General features: G+C 35.6%; 1 protein-coding gene across 3 annotated transcripts in view; it reads right to left on the bottom strand.

Annotated features, from left to right (window-relative positions):
- The window catches only part of LOC145287928 (uncharacterized), a 42,359-nt gene that overhangs the window by 10,595 nt on the left and 11,064 nt on the right, over positions 1-20,700 (bottom strand). For all 3 annotated transcript variants that reach the window (XM_080135880.1, XM_080135878.1, XM_080135879.1), the window contains exon 2: positions 360-1,649. In XM_080135880.1, the coding sequence (XP_079992006.1) occupies positions 360-1,071 (712 nt within the window). In that variant the 5' untranslated portion in view covers positions 1,072-1,649. The remainder of the gene's footprint in view (positions 1-359; positions 1,650-20,700) is intronic.

The raw sequence follows: 20,700 nt of genomic DNA, 5'->3' as shown, positions 1-20,700 counted from the left end.
GCCATGGAAAGCTATCAGCTTCAATGGAAACCTACCGATTTCAACTTTTACCATTTTGCATGAAAAAAAAAAATACAATTACAATTTTTCAATGAGCTCTGGACAATTACTCCTCCCTTTTTTTTTTTTTACTCTTAATCACTCTAAACAAGGCACAAAAATCTTGAAAAATACTTTCTCAATTCAAAATAAAGTGAAAATTAGTAGTAATGTAAAGGATTAACGATATTGAAAATTTAAAACATATGTGAAAATAAAACCTCAGTTGAAATGTTATTCATTACTTTTTTTTTTAAATGACCATTTTCAGTTCTACCAAATAATCAGCAGGAAAAATGAAATTTAAAACAAAAACTTACCTTTATTAATAAAAGGCATTTGACAAATGTCACAAGTGTGACTGGCCAAATTGTGTTTAAAAATATGTCTGTTCATGGCGGATTTAAAAGAGGTTTTGTATGGACAATAAGGACAGTGATGCCAAATCGGATGACTTGATGGCATTATGTCCATCTTAGAATGTTTTAATTGAAGATGTCTAAGTAAATTCTCTTTTCGCAAAAATGGCATTCGGCACTGGTTACATCCAAAACGGCTGATAGTATGCTTCAAAAGGTGTCGGTCAAACGTAAGTTTATGGTCAGTTTTGTAGTCACATAAAGAACACGTCTGAACTGGTACGTTTGTGTTTTGTTGATATTTTGGATTGTGATTATCAAGAGAATCATCTTGGAAGGAGGTAGAAAAAAAAGAACTAAAATTTGGCAAAGGTAGTTTATCTTTGCTTTGTAAAACAATTTTGGGATTGCTTTTTCTTCCTTTTGAAATCAAAATAGATTTTTTCTTTTGGCGAATATTTGAAATTAATTCTCGAGTTTTAACTTTGGAAGGTGCCATCGAAAAAGAATTTGAACGACAATGACTTGTGTGAGCATCACGGATTGATTTGTAATGGAATATTTTTGAACACCACAAACATGGATAGTTGCCCCGTAGTTTTGAAGAAAGATCCTTTTTCAGGTTTGAAGAAACGGTGAGAGTTTTAGTCCCCATAAATGAATGTTGGTCCATATTTTTTGTGTGAGAAATATTTCCTACTGACCAAGACACTTCTTTGAAATTGTTGCCTTCTTGCAACAAATGAATTTCTTAATCATAACAAACATCTTCAAAGGCACAAATTAGTTCTTCTAGTGTTAGTATGATTCTGCAATGGATTTTCAGAATTTTTAAAAGACAATTGGTAAGATTTTTAATGATAATTCATGGATTGTTTAATTTGATTGACCGTTTGTGACATCAAGATAGAAACAGAAACTTTTAAGATACTACACAGACAAAACACAGTTTCTGTAAATATTCCTTTTTTTTTTAAATCTATTTATTTCAGAGACAAATATTCTTTAAGAGTTGTTAGGTTTGCAGTCACAGTGCTTCATGAATAAGGAACAAACCATTGAAATGGAACTGGTTGTACAAAAAGATCACTCCATGGAAGAAGAAAGAAAGAAATTGTTTGTCTTTCAACAAATCTTGAATCTTTACGTTGGAAATCATTTGACGCAAAACAAACATTACTTTTTAGTTTTCTTGATCGTCAGATTCACAACCATTTTGCCATCCATGAAAATAGTGTTCTGCATCCAATTCTGGAAAGGAAAAAAATAAAAGAACAAAAATGTTATACCTGTTCGGCAAAGAAGTTTTGTATTTAACTAGCAGGAATAACCCTCTTTCTTTCAAATCCTTCCTTATCACTTCCATTCATACTTCACTTGGCCTTCTCCTGTCAACTGACCCTGCTACCTCAACTGTTCTACATCTACTAATTCAAGCACATCTCATCCATTCTTGCAGTGTGACCAAACCAACAGGGCCCCCTGCTTTACACACATCTCCTTAAACTGCTAAGATTCATCAGTTCTAAGCCTGTCTTTAAGATTCACATTATGCATTCACCTGGGGGAAAAATTGAAATCATATTTTTTTCTTATTTGTCAGAAATTGTCCTGTGAAATGTGACTCACACTGTCCTCCCCCTTCTTTCACACTTCTAACCTCCCTTACTATTACTCTTCAATGTTTGAAGGGTTAATTAAAGCGGGAGATTTAACTGCCATTTTTGTATTACAGAATCGCTGAAACGTTGGACAGTCAACAATGAATCTGATGCTGCTCGTCATTATTGTATTAAGTTGAGTTGTCGCTTGCTAGTTGAAATATCGTCGTGAACCAGTACAGATCTCCATTATTCTTATTTGGTGGGATTTCCCCCAAAATATAATTTCACTTTTTACTGAATAAAAATGAAGCTAAAATTGTTGCACTCCATTTGTCGAACTGGAATTTATGGACAGCTGCTTTTCAGACTGATATGCTTATGATCTGTTGCACACACACACGTGCATTTCAATAATGCACCGATGACCTGCCCTTGTCGTGATTTCCGTTTTAACCGATAGATGGCATTTTACTTCCTGTTCTGCTAGATACCTATCTCTATCTTTTTTCCTGTCTAGCTGTCAAGGCAGACACACACCTCGACAGGGTGTTTACCTTTCTCAAGGTAAGAATGAATACACGCGTTTACCTTAACTCCCACATACACTATAAACATTCAACACATATTTTAATGCACCCTTGTGATCACACACATAAATATGCAGGCACACATATGCACAAAGAATATATACACACAGCAAACATTCTAACTCCATATGTGTATGCACAACGAACTCATACGCATAAGGAACATATTTAATTTTATTCATGCTCGATCACACACACACACACATTACACACGTGTGTACACAAACTCTCTCTTAATGTTCTCACTTCTATAGTTAAATAAAACATCTTATATGCATATATATAACTCGATTCTTACATTCTCCTTTTTAATGTTATCCTTTTTAAATGTACTCGTAAAACTCACTCTTTATTGTTGATTGTTATTTATGATGTTCAAACTTCAAACGACGACCTCCAACCTTCAACATAACAGCTTCTATGAAATATGGAACACACAACCTACAGATCGGTTATAAATGTTAATTTACGAAGATGTCAACAATTGTGGATAGACTTACTACTTTTGGCAATTAATTCACCAATGTTTCCCAAAGTTACCAGGTAAGTGTTTGTCATTATTTGTGGTCCATTTCTGACACATCAGCCCTAATCGGATCATGCGAGATAATTTCTCACATATTTGAACTAATTAAACAGCGGTATATCTATTTCTTAGCCCTGCCACAACTTTATGAAATCCTTCGCCATTTTAGTTCTTGTAAAAACATGATTATTAACTAAGGTAAAATTTAATAAATTACACAACAAACACTAAACTTAACAGTGTTGAGACACTTGTAGTCTGTCTAAACTGTACGAACGAACTGACTAAACCAAGATGGCCGACTCCTATTTATATCACCACAAGCAAGGGAGGTAACCATGTAACTGAAGCAAGGGAGGTAACCAATGTCTACATTAACATTGCTGCTGTCCTCAAGTGAATAATTTATTTCTGATTTAACAAGTCCCTTAGAAGCTCAGACGAAGCTCCTGCCTCGGTCAAACAATCAGAGACCTGATCACAACCCTTGATCCATTCTATCTGTATCTCCCCTCTACTCTTCATTTCCTTCAGCCTTGCTACATCTATTCTCAATTGTCGATCGCTTACCAGATTGTTGGAATTCAATGTCTCCACAAGTGATGCATTATCTGTCTTGCAGAGAACGTCTGGCAATTTAGATAACTGAAATACCTCTTGTATCATAACCGCAGTCAAAACACCAGCATCAGCTCCCTCATTCAGAGCAAGAGTCTCTGAGGCCAATGGGCTTTTTGTCACTCTGTCCAATTTCTTTGACGCCCAACACATGGGGGCCATTTTGTCAGTACTTCCTCCAATAAAGACAACAAAACCACCCTGTGAAGATCCATCTTCCAGACTGGCATAAGAGGCATCAGTATAACACAAAATGTGTAAATCTGAGGGCTTTCCCAATTTTGGAAATGTTATAGAACCCTTCTTGGATTTCAATTTTGATAAGGCTTTATTCGCCTCAAATAAGGCTTTTACTTTGGGATGCTTTCCAGTGTTGCTCATTTTACACACATCAAAAGCTATATCAGGGCGTGTTTGAGTTGAAACCCACATCATCTGACCTGCAAGTCTCTTCAACTCATGCTTTTCTTCTTCATTCAGTTCATCATTTTTCCTCAGTATCCTCCCTTTGCTTATTTCTATTGGAGATATGGAAGATACATATAGATCTTGTTCTACAGTGATCCCATTTTCCTGTTGATTAACATTCAGTCCAACATATTTGAATGTTCCACTTTCATGAGATCCCACCTTAAATTTTTCTTTCAATGTTGCAATCACATCCCTTTCAAACTCTGTGTTTCCACAGAAAACAAAATCATCCACGTGCATAGCAAGAATTCCAGTCAAATTTCCTTTAATATCATGCCACAAAAACAATGCATTATCATAAGCACTTGCTACTCCTTTTAATTCAATCAAAGCCTGAGTAACTCTCTTGTACCATGCCCGTGGAGCATCATTCAATCCATAGATGCATCTTTTTAATTTCCACACTTGAGATTTAGGACAAACATCAGATGGTGGCCTCAGGTACACATCTCTCTCTAAAATACCACCTTGCAAAAAGGCTGAGGTAAAATCTATGGTCTGCAGCATCCAATTCTTTATTGATGCGGTTAGCATGACCATTCGCATAGCTTCACGGCTACATGTTGGGGAGTCCGTTTTCAGATTACTATTTTCTTCATAGCCTCGTGCTACAAGGCGAGCTTTCATTGTTTTCTGATTATCCTTGAATTTTTCAGTAATCACCCATCTTGTGGATATTGTTTTTTGACCTGTGTATGGCACACATTCAAATACTTCATAGGTGTTCATGTTTTTTATTTCTTTATGCTTGGCATCCATTACAGCTTTCGACTGCTCTTGTTCAGCGGTGAGCAGGACTACATTTTCCTGTTCAGTATATTGGGGCACTTCTCTCCAATGATCAATATGATTCCAGTTGATACAAACTTGATCCTTGTTTTCATCCTCAGGTTCTATATTGATCCAATGACTATATTTGCCAGTTGATTTAGGCTGTACTGACACAACCTTTCCTTTCTTCCACTCCTCACTTCCATTTATTTTATAAGTTATGGTCTTATTTCGGCCAGGTTTTTCAGTCTTATCTCTTAAACTGGTAGAACTATCAACAACTTCTTCTCTGTCTATATCTTCACTTTCTACCACTTGATTCTGCAACTCCTCCTCCTCAACTGAAAGGTATTCATTCTTCCCTTCTGTAGTGTTTCCCAGCATTTCAGCTTTTTTTGTTCTTTCTTCGTTGTTTTTATTCACTTTCATCAATTGGCACGGATGCATCCTATAAAATGCTCCGCCATGTCTGATTAAGACAAACTGGCCTTCTCTGCCTAACACTTTTGCTGGACCACGCCATCCTTTAAAACCCTGCCTCCGATAATAGATTTGGTCTCCGGTAGCATAATCTTCATCAGCATAAGTTCTGACATTAGACCTGAGAGCTCTCCTAATTCTCTCACTGGACTCAGCTTCCAAAAAGTTTCTCCTTGCACTATGGAGAGCATTTAAATTTTTTCTCACCATGTCACTTGTAGTAGAGGACTCCATAGCAGGTAACTGGTCTGTCAGAATTGAGGGTGTATTTACATTGAAACCGAATACAAGTTCATTTGGACTGTGTCCAGAGTAATTGAGGAGGGCATTTTTTGCACAAATAGCCCATGCCAAGGCAATTTCAGGTTCACACTTCTCATCGTCAATTGTTTTTTTCATTGCCTCAGCAACTATCAAATTATGACGTTCTACAGTACCGTTGCTGAATGGACTTTCTGCGGCAGTAGTACAGGTCTCTATGTTGAGTTTTTCATTCATCTGTCTATAGTGTTCGTTGTTGAATTCACCCCCATTATCACTCAGAAAACGAACAGGAGATCCGAAATAGGTAATCCACATCATAAAGATGTTTTTGATGATCTCCTCCTTCTTCTTTGTTTTGATCAATGTTGCCGCTGAATACCTGGTAGCGGCATCAATGAGATGTAGTATCCACACCTCATTGTGGATGAACTCTTTCAAATCCATGCAAACTGTGTGATTAAATCTATTGCCAAGAGGCAATCCCACAACCGGTCGCAGTGGAGCTTTTTTAAATCTAAGGCAAATTTGACAGTTTTCACAAACCTCCTCAATCGCCTTTATAAATTCCTTGTCATTGAATTTGCCACTTTTTTTAACCAAGGAAACAAGTTTTTCCTTCGAGGCATGAGCAAACTGTCGATGAAGTTTTTCTGCTTTTTTTTTTTTCTGTGAAAGAACACTGACCAAAATTCTGAACATGTAATACAATGTTCTTAGTACCACTATGATCCAACAACTTATTTGTTAAGGGGAGACAATAGTGCCCTGAAGTTGTGGTCTTTAGTTCAATACATTTATCAAAAATCCAGCACATATCTTTCCGGAAATCTAGCACTATTCCTGCTGTCTTCATTGATTTGTGACTTAATAGAAGAGGCAAGTCGTTTTTCACAATATCTGCTTCGATATAAACTCTTATACCTCCGAGTGTAACCGGAAATTTAGCAACTTTAATTGCTGTGACAGCCACTCCATCACCAAAACAAAAACTCCGGTCTGAGTTCGTATACTTCACTAGTTGCAGGTCACTTGTTGGCAATTCACGGACACATTCTCTAATATTCGGTGGTAGCGTCAAAAACACTGCTGGCCCTTTTTTTTCCTCAGAAAGATCCGTGAACAACGACCACATTTCAACGTCTTGTTTCCAGTTCTCGTAAACATCCTCCCCCTCCAACAATGGAGGTTGTTTGTTCGAAGTTGCCATATACGATATCCGATCTGTCTAGTGCTACTGCTACAGACAAGCTGTACAAAAAAAAAAAAAATTTTTTTTTTTTTTTTTTTTTTTTTTTCGTTTTGTCGCACACAGAGGGATATCTCTGCTACCATTTGTTGAGACACTTGTAGTCTGTCTAAACTGTACGAACGAACTGACTAAACCAAGATGGCCGACTCCTATTTATATCACCACAAGCAAGGGAGGTAACCATGTAACTGAAGCAAGGGAGGTAACCAATGTCTACATTAACAAACAGGGTTACAGATGATTTAATTGATACTAGGTTTTTGGTTGATTTGCTTGACTTTCATGTTTGATTTGTATTTAAATATAAAACAAATCTATCCGATCGTGGAAACAACCTCATGGATTAAAAAAAAAAATTTGGAAACTACCAGCCAACCACATAAGATTTGTTAACATATTAAACTAATTATATTAAAGAAAGACTTTGTACATGGTTTAATTTAAGGAGCATGAATTAAATATTTCCAGATTCAATATTTTATGTAATTATGATGACACTATGAATATATATTGGGTCAAACAATATCAAGTTAAATTAAATGATTTAAGCTCTTTTACAATATGATTTAGTTCCTGTCCAAAATTCCCTCTATATTAAAAAAAAAAAAATCTATATGATGTATATACTCGTGATTAAACAAAAATATCATATTTTAAAAATCATCTAAATTGATCAAGTACAAGTTTTATTTTTATAAAGCAAACTATTAAGCGGTTAATGGGAATTTATAGGCATCACAACATACATTTCACAAGTTTGGAATTATTGTTGAGTCATTTCACATGTTTTTTTAATAAAAATTTCAAAATGGCGGGCAATCCAGTCACTCTCCCAATACCTGTAAAATTTTCTTTCTTTATTTAAAAATAAAACTACTTGATCAATTTACATGATTTTTTAAATATATTTTCAATTTCATTTCATCATGGGTACAAACATTGTATGGATTTTTAAATTCTTTTCTTGGTTCTCATGTACTTTTTGTATCTCTGATTCTACTTTTGTTTTATCTCTCACACATGATCCTATTCTGAATTTGTAGCAGTGGGCTACCATCAATGAGCTATTCTTTTTACTGTTATTAAACAGTCATTAACAATATTTTGTTTTTTAAGTTTAACTTATTTCAAGCTGATATAATTAAATTAAATAAAAAAAATTAAGTAAAAATAATTAAATTAAAACAAAAATCATTTTTCTTATTTTGCAGCCTATATTAAAAAATAAATATTTAATATGTTTTCTTAAATGCCTCAAAGAAAAAAGGAAATTGGATAATGATACTGAATGGACTCATTTTAAAACAAGAAATTTATAGATAAACACCATCTCTATGTTTGTTTATTGAAAAGTTTTTTTTTAAGAAAAGGAAAGTCTGCTCCTCCCCAGCATACCTGAAAAAAAAACGCACCCTACATAAAAAAATATAACCCCACTTAAGATCTTTCTTTATATAAAAGTCAACAAATAAAACAAGCAACTCAGATTGTGTATGACATGTGCACTAACAGTCAACCAGAGTCAATTGAAAAATGTTTCCCCTTTGAGTCTCTCGGCTTTCGAGGTCCTTATTCCATACTTCGTTCCAATTATCAATACAGGATATTTTGTTTTTAGTGTATTTGTATATGTTTATGCATGTGTGTGTTAATTTATATTCATATAATACTGGCCTGGGTGCCCGGCGTTGCCCGGGTGTTTGGAGGTGTGAGTTGAGCAAAAAAAAAAGTGGTAGTAGGCAGGCAAACTTGAACCTGTACCACAAAGGAGGAAAAGAATATGGAAATAGTGATGTCTTTGCCGTTGCATCCATCGCCAAACTGGAAGTGGCAAAGGTTTAAATTAAGGCTAGTCAATCAAAAAGAGGGGATGACTTTCAAAAATATTGTCGAAAAAAGTGACTCCCTCCTTGTAGAAAAGTGCCCAGTTGAGGGTGAAGGAATTAATGTGTTTAGCCAATTTTTCGATATTTGTTGTCTGAAGGGTCGAGCTTTAAAACAATACCCACCTCGTAAAAATCTGTTGCCTCTGTTGAAAGTTTTAGGCATACATACATACATACATTTAAACAGACAGATGAGATCTATATTATAGATTATATATATAATTTATGTCCCATAAAATCTCTGATATATGCATTGAGTACTTTTGAAAAAATGTTTTTGTTTAATACATTTAAACTTATTTAATTATATCCATACACATATACATATATAAACAGATAGAAAGATAGATTGATTTATAATATATATATATATATATATATATATATATATATATTCCAAACTAAGGAAAACAAAATTTTTTGCATCATATTATGTATTTTTCAATAGTGTTACAATTGTTTCGACACTATTTGGACAATTTTAAACTTTATGTTGTTAAAAAATCTTTCAGATTGGCATTTCATCAGATAGATTGAAAAACGATACGGAAGTCAATACGTAACTGAACAGATTTTCATCCTGTTGTTAACGGTAGCAAGCGGTGGAATCCATCTCACCATGTTTTTGTTTAATTTATTTTCTGCTGGCTGTGACAATTTTTGGATGCCCTATTTTCATATTTTTATTTTTAGGATTTAAATTTCTGTAAATTGTTAATCTTTATACTTTCTTAGACCCAGATATGTTTTTGACTTAATGAAATTTTTTAAAATTATTTATTATTTATTTGTTTTTTAAGTTTTATTTATTTTTCAAATACTGGACGAATACCTGCAAATTCTTGGTTAAATTTCTTGTTACACCTCTGTTCTATTCATTTGCAGAAATTTTGTATCTTACTTTTTTTTCCAGTGTTACAGATCGATTTTACTTAAAATTTTATTTCCTGAGAAGTGGATTGTAATCAAAAGTTTTTAATAAAATAAAATCTATATTCTATACTTGTTGCTTTAAGAGTTTGAAATTAAAAGTTGTAATTTCCTTTTGTTTATCATTTAAAGATCCAATCTGAGAAAATTCTGTTCAAAGGGGGATAACTCCGAATTACTAATTTTATTGCTATACTTAAATCTAAAGTTTTGAATTAATACTAATTCCAAATTTTGGCTTAATTATTCATTAGTCGTCGTGAGTGGTTTATTTAGTCTATTGGTTTAAAGTTTTATTAGTTTTTAAATAATATTTAATAAGAATATATATATATATATATATATATATATATATATATAACTACTTTATTTATTCACATAAATTTAATATACGAAAGTATAGATTTATGCGTAAACTTAAAGTATTTACTTCAAAAGTGCTCAATACGTAGGTAGAGCTAGTTAGTAATTTATAAAATATATATGGCGATTAAGCTACACTGAATATTCTGCGTTTCATCCAACTATAGGATTCGTCAGGCTTATGCGCGAATTGTGTGGTTGCCTCTTTCTTTTATATATGTTGAGGATTTCTAGTTGGCCAATCAGCTTTCTAGTATCCACTGCGCCCCTTCCTATCAGCCAATGGGCATGCATTTTATCAAACAAAGGATCTGTTTTAGAACTAGGTTAGTGGTTTTAGGTAGACGTTCTCCTTTTTTTTTTTTTTTTATACATATAAATATACCTGTGTACACACATATACATGCACACATATATACATATATATATATATGTATATATACATATGTGTGTGATCGTTTATGTATATTCATGTTTATTTAATTTATTTGTTTGTTTTCTATTGTTATTGTTAGTTTTAAAGCTATTTTGTATCGCTATCCTAGAGTAAGTTTTATTTTGTGAACACAGTTGTTTGCTATTTCCCGCCTACAGTTTAATAGATTTTGAGGTTCTTTAAAGTACAGGATAGAAAATTTTTCATGGAGGCATAATTTACATGGGTCGTCTAAATGTCTGCATGTGGTAGCTTGTCTCATTATTTTCCATTCGACTACCGGCGAATGTCCGCTTTCTTTGAGTTCCCAGTATTTATTCGCTAGTGTTGTTTTTATACGGTGTTTTTTATTTTTGAATGTGCTTTTGTGGTCATAGTATTGGGTTTTGAAATCTAAGGAAGTCATGCCTATGTAATATTTCTTGTTATTCAGGTTTTCTTTCGCAAATATTGTTGCTTGATAAACTATGCTTTTTGTTAGACATTTATTTTGTACTGGGCAAAGTGTGCGGTGTCTACAATTGCATTTATCTTGTTCGTTATTCGTATTTTTACTTGGCAAGAAATTTCTAGATCTTATTGAAAAACACTTTCCCGCAACCAACCCCTTACACAAAATCTTCAATAAAAATACCTTGAAGTTATCTTACAGTTGTTGCGAAAATTTAGAGATGATAATTAAGGCACATAATAACAAAATACTAAATGAAAACAATGTAAATAACAACAAAATAAACAATAAAAAAAGTAGACACCATGACAGAAATAAAACCAACACTAGCAGAAACAATAATAACAATAATAATAACAATAATAATAATAATAATAATAATAACAAACCAACCCCGGACAAGAACAACCATACTATAAATAAAAATACTAATAACGAACAAGGTAAATGCAATTGTAGACACCGCACACAAAAAAAAGGAGAACGTCTACCTAAAACCACTAACCTAGTTCTAAAACAGATCCTTTGTTTGATAAAATGCATGCCCATTGGCTGATAGGAAGGGGCGCAGTGGATACTAGAAAGCTGATTGGCCAACTAGAAATCCTCAACATATATAAAAGAAAGAGGCAACCACACAATTCGTGCATAAGCCTGACGAATCCTATAGTTGGATGAAACGCAGAATATTCAGTGTAGCTTAATCGCCATATATATTTTATAAATTACTATATATATATATATATATATATATATATATATATATATATATATATACTTAGGGGATTAGAGCAAGAGTCTAAAGAGCAGAGAATATTTTAATGCATTAGTACATTCAATAATACAATTAAAATAAAATTAAAGAAAACAGTGCTCGTTGTAATGTAGATAATAAGCTCGATAGGTATATATAGCCTAGAGCTATTTTAATATTAAACTACATTTACCATCCCAGTGGGTGCATTGACGATGATACGCTACTTTTAGAAGGCCAACGATTAAAAGATACATCTGCCTTACTTAAGAATGCTAGATTTATTTTGGTGTCTTTAGAAAAAAAAAAACCCACCCAATATTGTTGCTGATGAGGAGACTTTGTTTCGAAACTATATGATAAAATTATTATGGACCTCTTTTGAGCCCCTGGGAATGTTGAATCCCAGTATAAATGGATAACAGCGCAGTTTCAGGCCATAACACATGTATATTTGATTTTGAGTTGACCACTGTGAAAAAACACTATATATTCAGACATATCAAGTTTTTGTTGAGAAATATGAAAAAAGAGCCGCAAAAAGGGGCGTTTTTAGCACTGACAGTCCCCGAGGATGTGAACCAGAATTCTGCCAAGGTCACCCATACTAGATTTATATTAACAATGGGCTCCACATTTTGGCCAAGTTTCAGAAAAATCTAATGGATAGATCAAACGTTATGGGGCAAAACGTGTCATTTTTGGGCCATTTTTGACCTCTTTTGAGTCCCTGGGGACACAACGGGAATTTTTGCAAAAAAAATTTTTTTTTTTTACTGTGCACATCTATTTAATGAAATACAATTTGTAGCAAAATTTCAGGAAAAACTAATGGATGGTTATCTGGCAATCGTCCAGACTAACGGATGCACGGATGCCACTGAAAATGTAAGTCCCTCTCTGATAAATCGGCGGACCAAAAAATCAAGTAAAAAAATGGAAAGAAACTGACACATGTGCATACGATTATTATGTTTTTTCTAAACAGTTCACTCGAGCTGAGATTGAAAGCAACACCTAAAGACAGTGAATCAAGTATGATAACCATTAGGCCAGTTTGACAGACAGAGGGATGCAATATTTTGTCGATGGGACAGAGGTTGAAACTTAGATAACAGATAGTTCAGGACCTATCAGGTTGGCGACTCTCTTTTGAATTCTGTCCAGGAGTGAGATACTAGTAGCAGATGCACCAGCCCAAATGTGACAACAATACTCCATACATGGGCGAATGGTGGCCTTGTAGAGGTACAGGATACTTTCAGGCGTAAGTAACTTTCTAGCACAGTAGAGAGAGCCCACCTTCCTCGCAGTGACCCTGGCAATGCTCTCAAGGTATGTGTTCCAACTCATGCTCCCTGTGAACGTTAAGCTGAGATAGCAAACAGAATCCTGAACAGAAGCATGTGCTCTATCCCAACTCTCATAAATGGACCTGAGGTAATCTCATCAGCATCAGACAAAGCCAAACTCTTTGCCAAGAACTTTGCAGCTAATTCTAACCTTTGCGACCAAGGCTGCCAACCTCCAATATTTCTTCCTGTATCAGAAAACATGCTATGTGATATACAAATATTTGTACATGATGTTGCCAAGCTAATCAAAAACCTTGATTCCAGTAAAGTAACCGGCCCTGATGGTATTCCAATTATAGTACTCAAAAGACTTCAACCAGAACTTGCGCCCATACTTACAAAACTGTTTAAAGGTTGTTTTAAGGAGAATTGCTTCCCATCACCCTGGAAAATCTCATCAGTATGCCCTGTATTTAAGAATTCAAGTGATCGGTCATCTCCCTCACAGTACAGGCCAATAAGTCTCCTGTGCGTTATGAGTAAGTTGCTGGAATCTGTGTTAAATAGAGAAGTAATCAACCATCTTAGCAAAAATAACCTTCTTAGTGACGCGCAATATGGTTTCCATTCTGCTAGATCTATAGCAGATGTGCTTACAGTTATATCTCATAGGATTAGTGAATCTCTTGACAAAGGCTTCCTTTCTAGGGCAATTGCTCTTGACATATCAAAGGTCTTTGATAGAGTATGGCATAAAGGTTTACTTCACAAGATCTCCAGCTATGGTATAGCTGGAAATGTCTTCTCAATTATTAAATCATTTCTCTCTGATAGGCTCATAAGAGTAGTAGTTGAATGGCAGAAATCAGAAGCTCTTAGTATTAATGCTGGAGTCCCTCAGCGGTCCATCCTGGGCCCTACACTCTTCCTGATCTATATTAATGATCTTCCAAATCACATCCTTACATCATTCATAGACATTTATGCTGATGACACTATTATCTATGGTAGGACATCTAAGACAGTAAACGACTAAGTTCTCTCTGATTCTCTCTCCTCTGATCTTGAGCAAGTGGTACAATGAGGAAAGAGGTGGCTTGTTACTTTTAATGCATCTAAAACCAAGCTTTTATCTTTACATCACCAACGTTCTGATCCCCATATGGCATCAATTGAAATGAATGGCTCTCGTCTTGAGGAGGCCTCATATTTTGACAAGCTTCTGGGCTTGACCTTTACTCCCGATCTTAAATGGAACACATACATTAAATCCGTTGCCAAGGCCGCTGGAAAAATGGTGGGATCCTTCTATCGATCCAGTAGATATCTCACTGCTGAGGCAATTCTCTATCTATATAAGAGCCAGCTACATCCAAGGATGGAGCACTGTTGCTACATCTCGGCAGGAGCTGCTAGAAAGGACTTATCCTGCCTTGACAGAGTTCAAAATAGACTTCATAGCCTTGTGGGGGATGTCCTTTTCTCTTCCCTGCAACCTCTTTCTCACAGAAGAGATGTTGCGAGTTTATCTCTGCTTTATCGTTATTTTCATGGCAGGTGCTCGGCTGAGCTCCATTCTATGCCCCCCCCCCTCGCCAAACTTTCACAAGAAACACCTGTCTAGCAGAAAATGCTATCACTAGTTTCCCCCCACTCTTTATTTGTGCCTAAACCTAAACGTAGATTCCATGAGCAAAGCTTCTTTCTTAGAACTGCACGCCTATGGAATTGTCTTCCGTTTTTCTGCTTTCCAGCTGACTACAATATGATTGTCCTCAAGTCTAACGTAAACAAATTTTTGATGATCCGTTCCATATAAGTTAACAAATTTACCGAATCTCCATTACTAACGGTTACTATATTGTCCAATTTCTACTGTACACCCTTTAACCCTTATCCTCGAGTGGCCTCTTGGCCTTGATAAGTGGTGATGCCTATGTAAAAAAAAAAAAAGCTTGAAAGAAGTACTTTCAGGTAATGTATTTTTAGCCATAGCTATTGGTGATTCAGAGGGTTTCTTGTAATTATTGAAGGAGACAAGTTTAGTCTTGACAGCATTGAATTTGACCATATATTTTTGTCCTGATTCCACTACAGATTTGAGGTCTTCCTCTAGTGTTTCTGCCATTTCCTTATAAATGTGTTCATTTGTTTTCCCTTCATGCCTGTTAAAGAGCATGGTGTCATCAACAAATATACCAATTTCAGAGACAATTTTATCAGGGAGGTCATTTATGAATATTATGAATAATAAAGGTCCACGGATAGACCCGAGGTACATCCGCATTTATATCATATTGTTTAGATGTACGACTATCGAGGACAACCTGGATTCTTCTCTTATTTAAGGATTTCATTATGCTAAGTATTCATCCAGTGATACGGTATAATCTGATTTTCCTGAGAAGACCATCATACCTGTACAAAGCTTTAGATATATCTAGGACTACCACTCTACCCTCCCCTACTTTGTCCAGTGTAAGTTATATATTTCAGAGATTAATTAAGATATTTGCTATAGAACGGGCTTGCCTAAATCCATATTTTTTTCTTTTACGAGGTAGTCACCACTTATCAAGACCCAGAAGCCACTCGGAGATAAGGGTTATTGTGTGTGCAGTACGTTAATATTGGAGATTTGATAAAGTGCCTTACTTAAGGCGGCGGTTCATCAGCGACTTGTTTAAGTTGGACTTGAAGACATCCAGGTTGTAGTCAGGTGGGAAACAGGCAAACGGAACAGAGTTCCACAGGCGTGCACTTCTAAGAAAGAAGCTTTGTTCATGGAATCTACGTTTTGGTTTTGGCACAGATAAAGAGTGGGGAAAATTTTTGACAGTGGTTTCAGCTAGACGGGTGTTTATTGTGAAAGTTTGGTGAGGGGGGACCAGAAATTGGAGCTCAGACGAGCACTTGTCATGGAAGTAACGATAAAACAAAGACAGGCTCGCAACGTCTCTCCTGTAGGAGAGAGGTTGCAGGGAAGAGAAACGGGGCATCTCTTACTAAGCCACGAAGCTCCTGCCCAGATATGGCAGTAGTACTCCATCCTTGGACATACTTGGCTTTTATATAGATAGAGAATTGCCTCAGCAGTGAGATATCTTCTGGAGTGGTAGAAGGATCCTACCATTTTTCCAGCGACTTTGGCAACTGACTTGATGTACGTGTTCCATTTCAGGTCAGAAGTAAAGGTCAAGCCCAGAAGCTTATCAAAACATGGAGCTTCCCCTAGATGAGAGCCATCCATTTCAATTGATGCCAGATAGGGATCAGAGCATTGATGATGTAAAGATAGGAGCTTGGTTTTAGATGCATTAAAAGTAACCAGCCACCTCTTCCCCCACTGTACCACGCGCTCGAGATCAGCGGAGAGAGAATCAGAGAGAACTTTACGACCTTTGATGTGTCATCAGCATAGATGTCAACGAATGATTTAAGTATGTGTTTTGGAAGATCATTGATGTAGATCAGGAAGAGAGTTGGGCCAAGGATGGACCCCTGAGGGACTCCAGCGTTAATACTGAGGGCCTCTGATTTCTGCCCATCAACCACTACTCTTATGAGCCTATCAGAGAGAAATGATTTAATGATTGAGAAGACATTTCCAGTTATACCGTAGCTTGAAATCTTGTAAAGTAGGCCCTTATGCCATACCTTATCAAAGGTCTTTGATATGTCAAGAGCAATTGCCCTAGAGAGGAAGCCTTTGTTAAGAGATTCGCTAATCCTATGAGATATAACCATTATCACATCTGCTGTAGATCTGGCAGAACGGAAACCATATTGCATGTCACTAAGAAGATTATTTCTGCTGAGGTGATTGACTACTTCTCTATTTAATATGGATTCCAGCAACTTACTTATGACACACAGGAGACTTATTGGTCTGTACTGAGAGGGATATGACTTATCACCTGAATTCTTAAATACAGGGCATACTGATGAGGTTTTCCAGGGTGTTGGGAAGCACTTCTCCTTAAGGCAACGCTTAAAAAGTTTTGTAAGTATGGGGGCAAGTTTTGGTTGAAGCTTTTTCAGCACTATTATAGGAATACCGTCAGGGCCGATTGCTTTACTGGAATCAAGGTTCTTGATTAGCTTGGTGACCTCACGCACAGATATTTGTATGTTGCATAGCGTGTTGTCTGTTATAGGAGGAAATACGGGGAGTTGATGGCCTTCGTCGCATAGGGTAGAGTTAGCTGCAAAGTTCTTGGCAAATAGTTTGATTTGTCTGATGCTGACGAGATGACTTCAGGTCCAATGATGATGTTTGGGATACAACGCATGCTTCTGTTCAGGATCCTGTTTGCTATTTGCCAAAACTGGTGAGAACCAAGCCGCTGCTCAGCTACTTTGGATTTAACGGACTGAGCACATAGCTTTCTTGCATTTTTTCATTACTCTTTTACAGTGGTTGCTGGCAGTCCTAAAAGCAGCTTTAGTCTCAGTGCATCTATTACGTTGGTAGCTATGGAAAAAGTGATTTTTGTGTGCAATGGCAGCAGCACATTCTGGGGAGAACCATGGCTGGCTGTTAGGTTTTTGTTGGAATTTTTTGGATGGTATGAATTTGTCTATGTCTACAATTAACCATTCGGTCAGGTCTGATACTATGGAGGACACATTTGAGATATTCATTAAACTTATTTCTCTTATCCAAAAGACACCTCCAGCGCATTTGAAGGCCTTTCATTCACTGACTCTTGCTCTTGGGTTTCGATGCTTATGGCAGATGGGATGGGAAAGGGTCGCGGTGGGAGGAATGATTTTGTTTATATTTATAGAGAAAGTAAGCAGTAATCCCAAAACTTCTTTTTTCTAGGGCGGAATATTCTAGATAATTTTGCATTTAAGGGAAATAAAATATATTAGACAAAATTAAGTCAAGTAAAGAAATTATAATAAGGACAATTTAGCACTAAAATATTATGATATTATACACAATAACACAACAGTGTGTATAATGATATTATACACACAACAACGCAACATTGTGTATAATGATATTATACACACACAACAACGCAACATTGTGTATAATGATATTATACACATAACACAACAGTGTGTATAATGATATTATACACACAACAACGCAACAGTGTGTATAATGATATTATACACACAACAACACAACAGTGTGTATAATGATATTATACACACAACAACACAACAGTGTGTATAATGATATTATACACACACAACAACGCAACAGTGTGTATAATGATATTATACACACAACAACGCAACAGTGTGTATAATGATATTATACACACATAAGAACGCAAGAGTGTGTATAAGGTGATGGACTAGAGCTTGGTTAATTATGGACTCAAATATTTTGGCAAAAAGTGGGAGGTGGCTAAGGGGGCGATAATTTTATGGGTCAGTTCTTTCACCACAATTCTTGTAAACTGGTATCACAGAAGCACCTTTCCAACAGTCAGGAAAGCAAGATTTGTTAAGGCATTTGTTGTAAAGTTTGGAGAGGACTGGAACAACCTCAGCGGAGCATTTTTTTAATTACACAGCTATTTATTGAAGTGTCTAGATTTTTTATGATATCATGCATGAAGGGGTAATTTTCAGATCATCTAGTGTGGCATCAGTCTGCAACGGAAAATCAGGGAGGGTGTGGTTTGCTGAGTCCAATGTGGAGTTTGAGGCAAACCGACTGACAAGCATGTTAGCCTTCTCAGTTGCCGTGCAAACAACTTCATGATTGTTGGATAGTGGGGGAATTGTTGATTGCCATTATTTACTACACTGTTATACATTTTCCAGAAATCACGGGTTCCTAATTTCTGTGCTTGGATGCATTTTCTGTGGTTTTGGTATATTCTCTCTTAATTGTCGCTATTTCTTTCTTACAATTACTTCTAGCTTCCATATACTTTTGTCTGTTTGTACTGGACTTATGTCAATTAAATCTGTGGTATGCATGCTACCTTTGAGCAATGGCTGTTACACAAGTAGAAGTGAACCATTGGGGACAGTAGGGTTTGCTATAGAATTTCCAAATTTTCTCTATTGATTATAATATTGTACCCATATTTTGATCTCAAAAGTTAAAAAAAAAAAAAGAATCATGACTTTGGTACCATCAGCTGGAATTGAAACCAAAACATTCAGCGTTCCAGCTTTAGTCGTTATTTTGCATTTCAGCTGTCGTTATTACTGTCTGAACTATTGCCAGATGAATAAAAAAAGGGTAAAAATTAAGCGACTTCAAATTAAAAATGTGTATGTACATATACTCTGAAGTTAGTCGATTTATTCATGCCAAGGTCAACTGTTTTTTTTTTTTTAAATTTAACCCCTTAGCAGCTATTTTTACATGCTAAAAGCCAAATTGAAAGTGTTCCCGGGGTCCAAATACTCTATATATCAAGATTCAAATCTGTAGACTAAACATTCAGAGAAGAGTTTGGTGAAGACGTTTAGCACATACACCACCATGGTTATTTTTATATATTAATATATATATATATATAAAAACATGTCAGTGTGCGAGAACATGTTCATCCTAAATTCTATGCAATTATGCACAATGTAGAAACTATGCATCAAAAGAATTAAGCGTAATAGTTAAACAAATCATTTAATAAGAGACCATAAAAAAATGAACAATTAATTCATAAACGCTCATTTTTTTTAAAGGAATATGTAAATTAGTTACCCCTCTCCCATGAAGTTGTCCGTATATCCATGACTGAGCATATTAAGTTCGTTTTAATAATTTTCAAGGCTTTTAATATCAATGCTAGACTAAGAAAAAAACTCAATTTTATATTGTGGGAAAAAAATAAAATAAATAAATAAAAAGAGGAGGATTACTTATGTTGGTGTCATCAGTATCAAGGGGAATAATCCAAACTGATTGCAAAAATGACAAATGAATACATTGACTAGGAGGAGGAGTGGGAGGTATGTTCCTTTTGTTATAAAATACTGCCTTGGATCAGTCAAATACTGAGCAGTTTACTGGTGACAGGTTACTGCAAACCTCAGTTATAGTCTTCTTCATCTACCAAGTCGTTATCACAATTTCTTTGCAGCACAAACAGTACAACCCTTGTTATCAGTTGTTTTCTGTTTCCGCCTGTGGATGTGAATAATTCAACTTTAACTAGTTATTCACCCACTTTGCCTCCCATCTTATTGGTTACCTTCTCCTGTGGAATGAGGACTGTGTCAGTTAATTGTCTATTAAACACTGGTAACAAGCAGTCATATTTGCCAATGGATGTACTAAGAGGTTTGTGTTTGATTGAGACCATTAGCATCAATTGTCAGCTTAAACTGTCAACCTTTCTTGTTGAGTGTCACCAGGGATTTAGAGAAGTAGTCCTGGGAATTGACTTGGGTTTAGGGAAGACTGAAACAGAGAGCAACTGATAACAAGGTTACTCATCTCTCGTTTAATTCCATGATTGAATATACTCCCTAGGATGTATTTTCCGATTACAACCAGGAACAGACAAAACATTTCAAGGAAACTGTAGAGCTACAGGTTGAATCTTCCCTGGCATCATGATAAATTAGCCAAAGTCCCCTCTAACCACACAACTTTTTTGCGTATTTTGGACCGGGTGGTGGTGAACATGACTA

Source organism: Euprymna scolopes, chromosome 11 (genome assembly GCF_053919585.1).
Source record: "Euprymna scolopes isolate OS-2025 chromosome 11, ASM5391958v1, whole genome shotgun sequence".
In the NCBI taxonomy this organism is placed as follows: domain Eukaryota; kingdom Metazoa; phylum Mollusca; class Cephalopoda; order Sepiida; family Sepiolidae; genus Euprymna; species Euprymna scolopes.
This window is presented reverse-complemented; position numbering and strand designations above follow the sequence as displayed.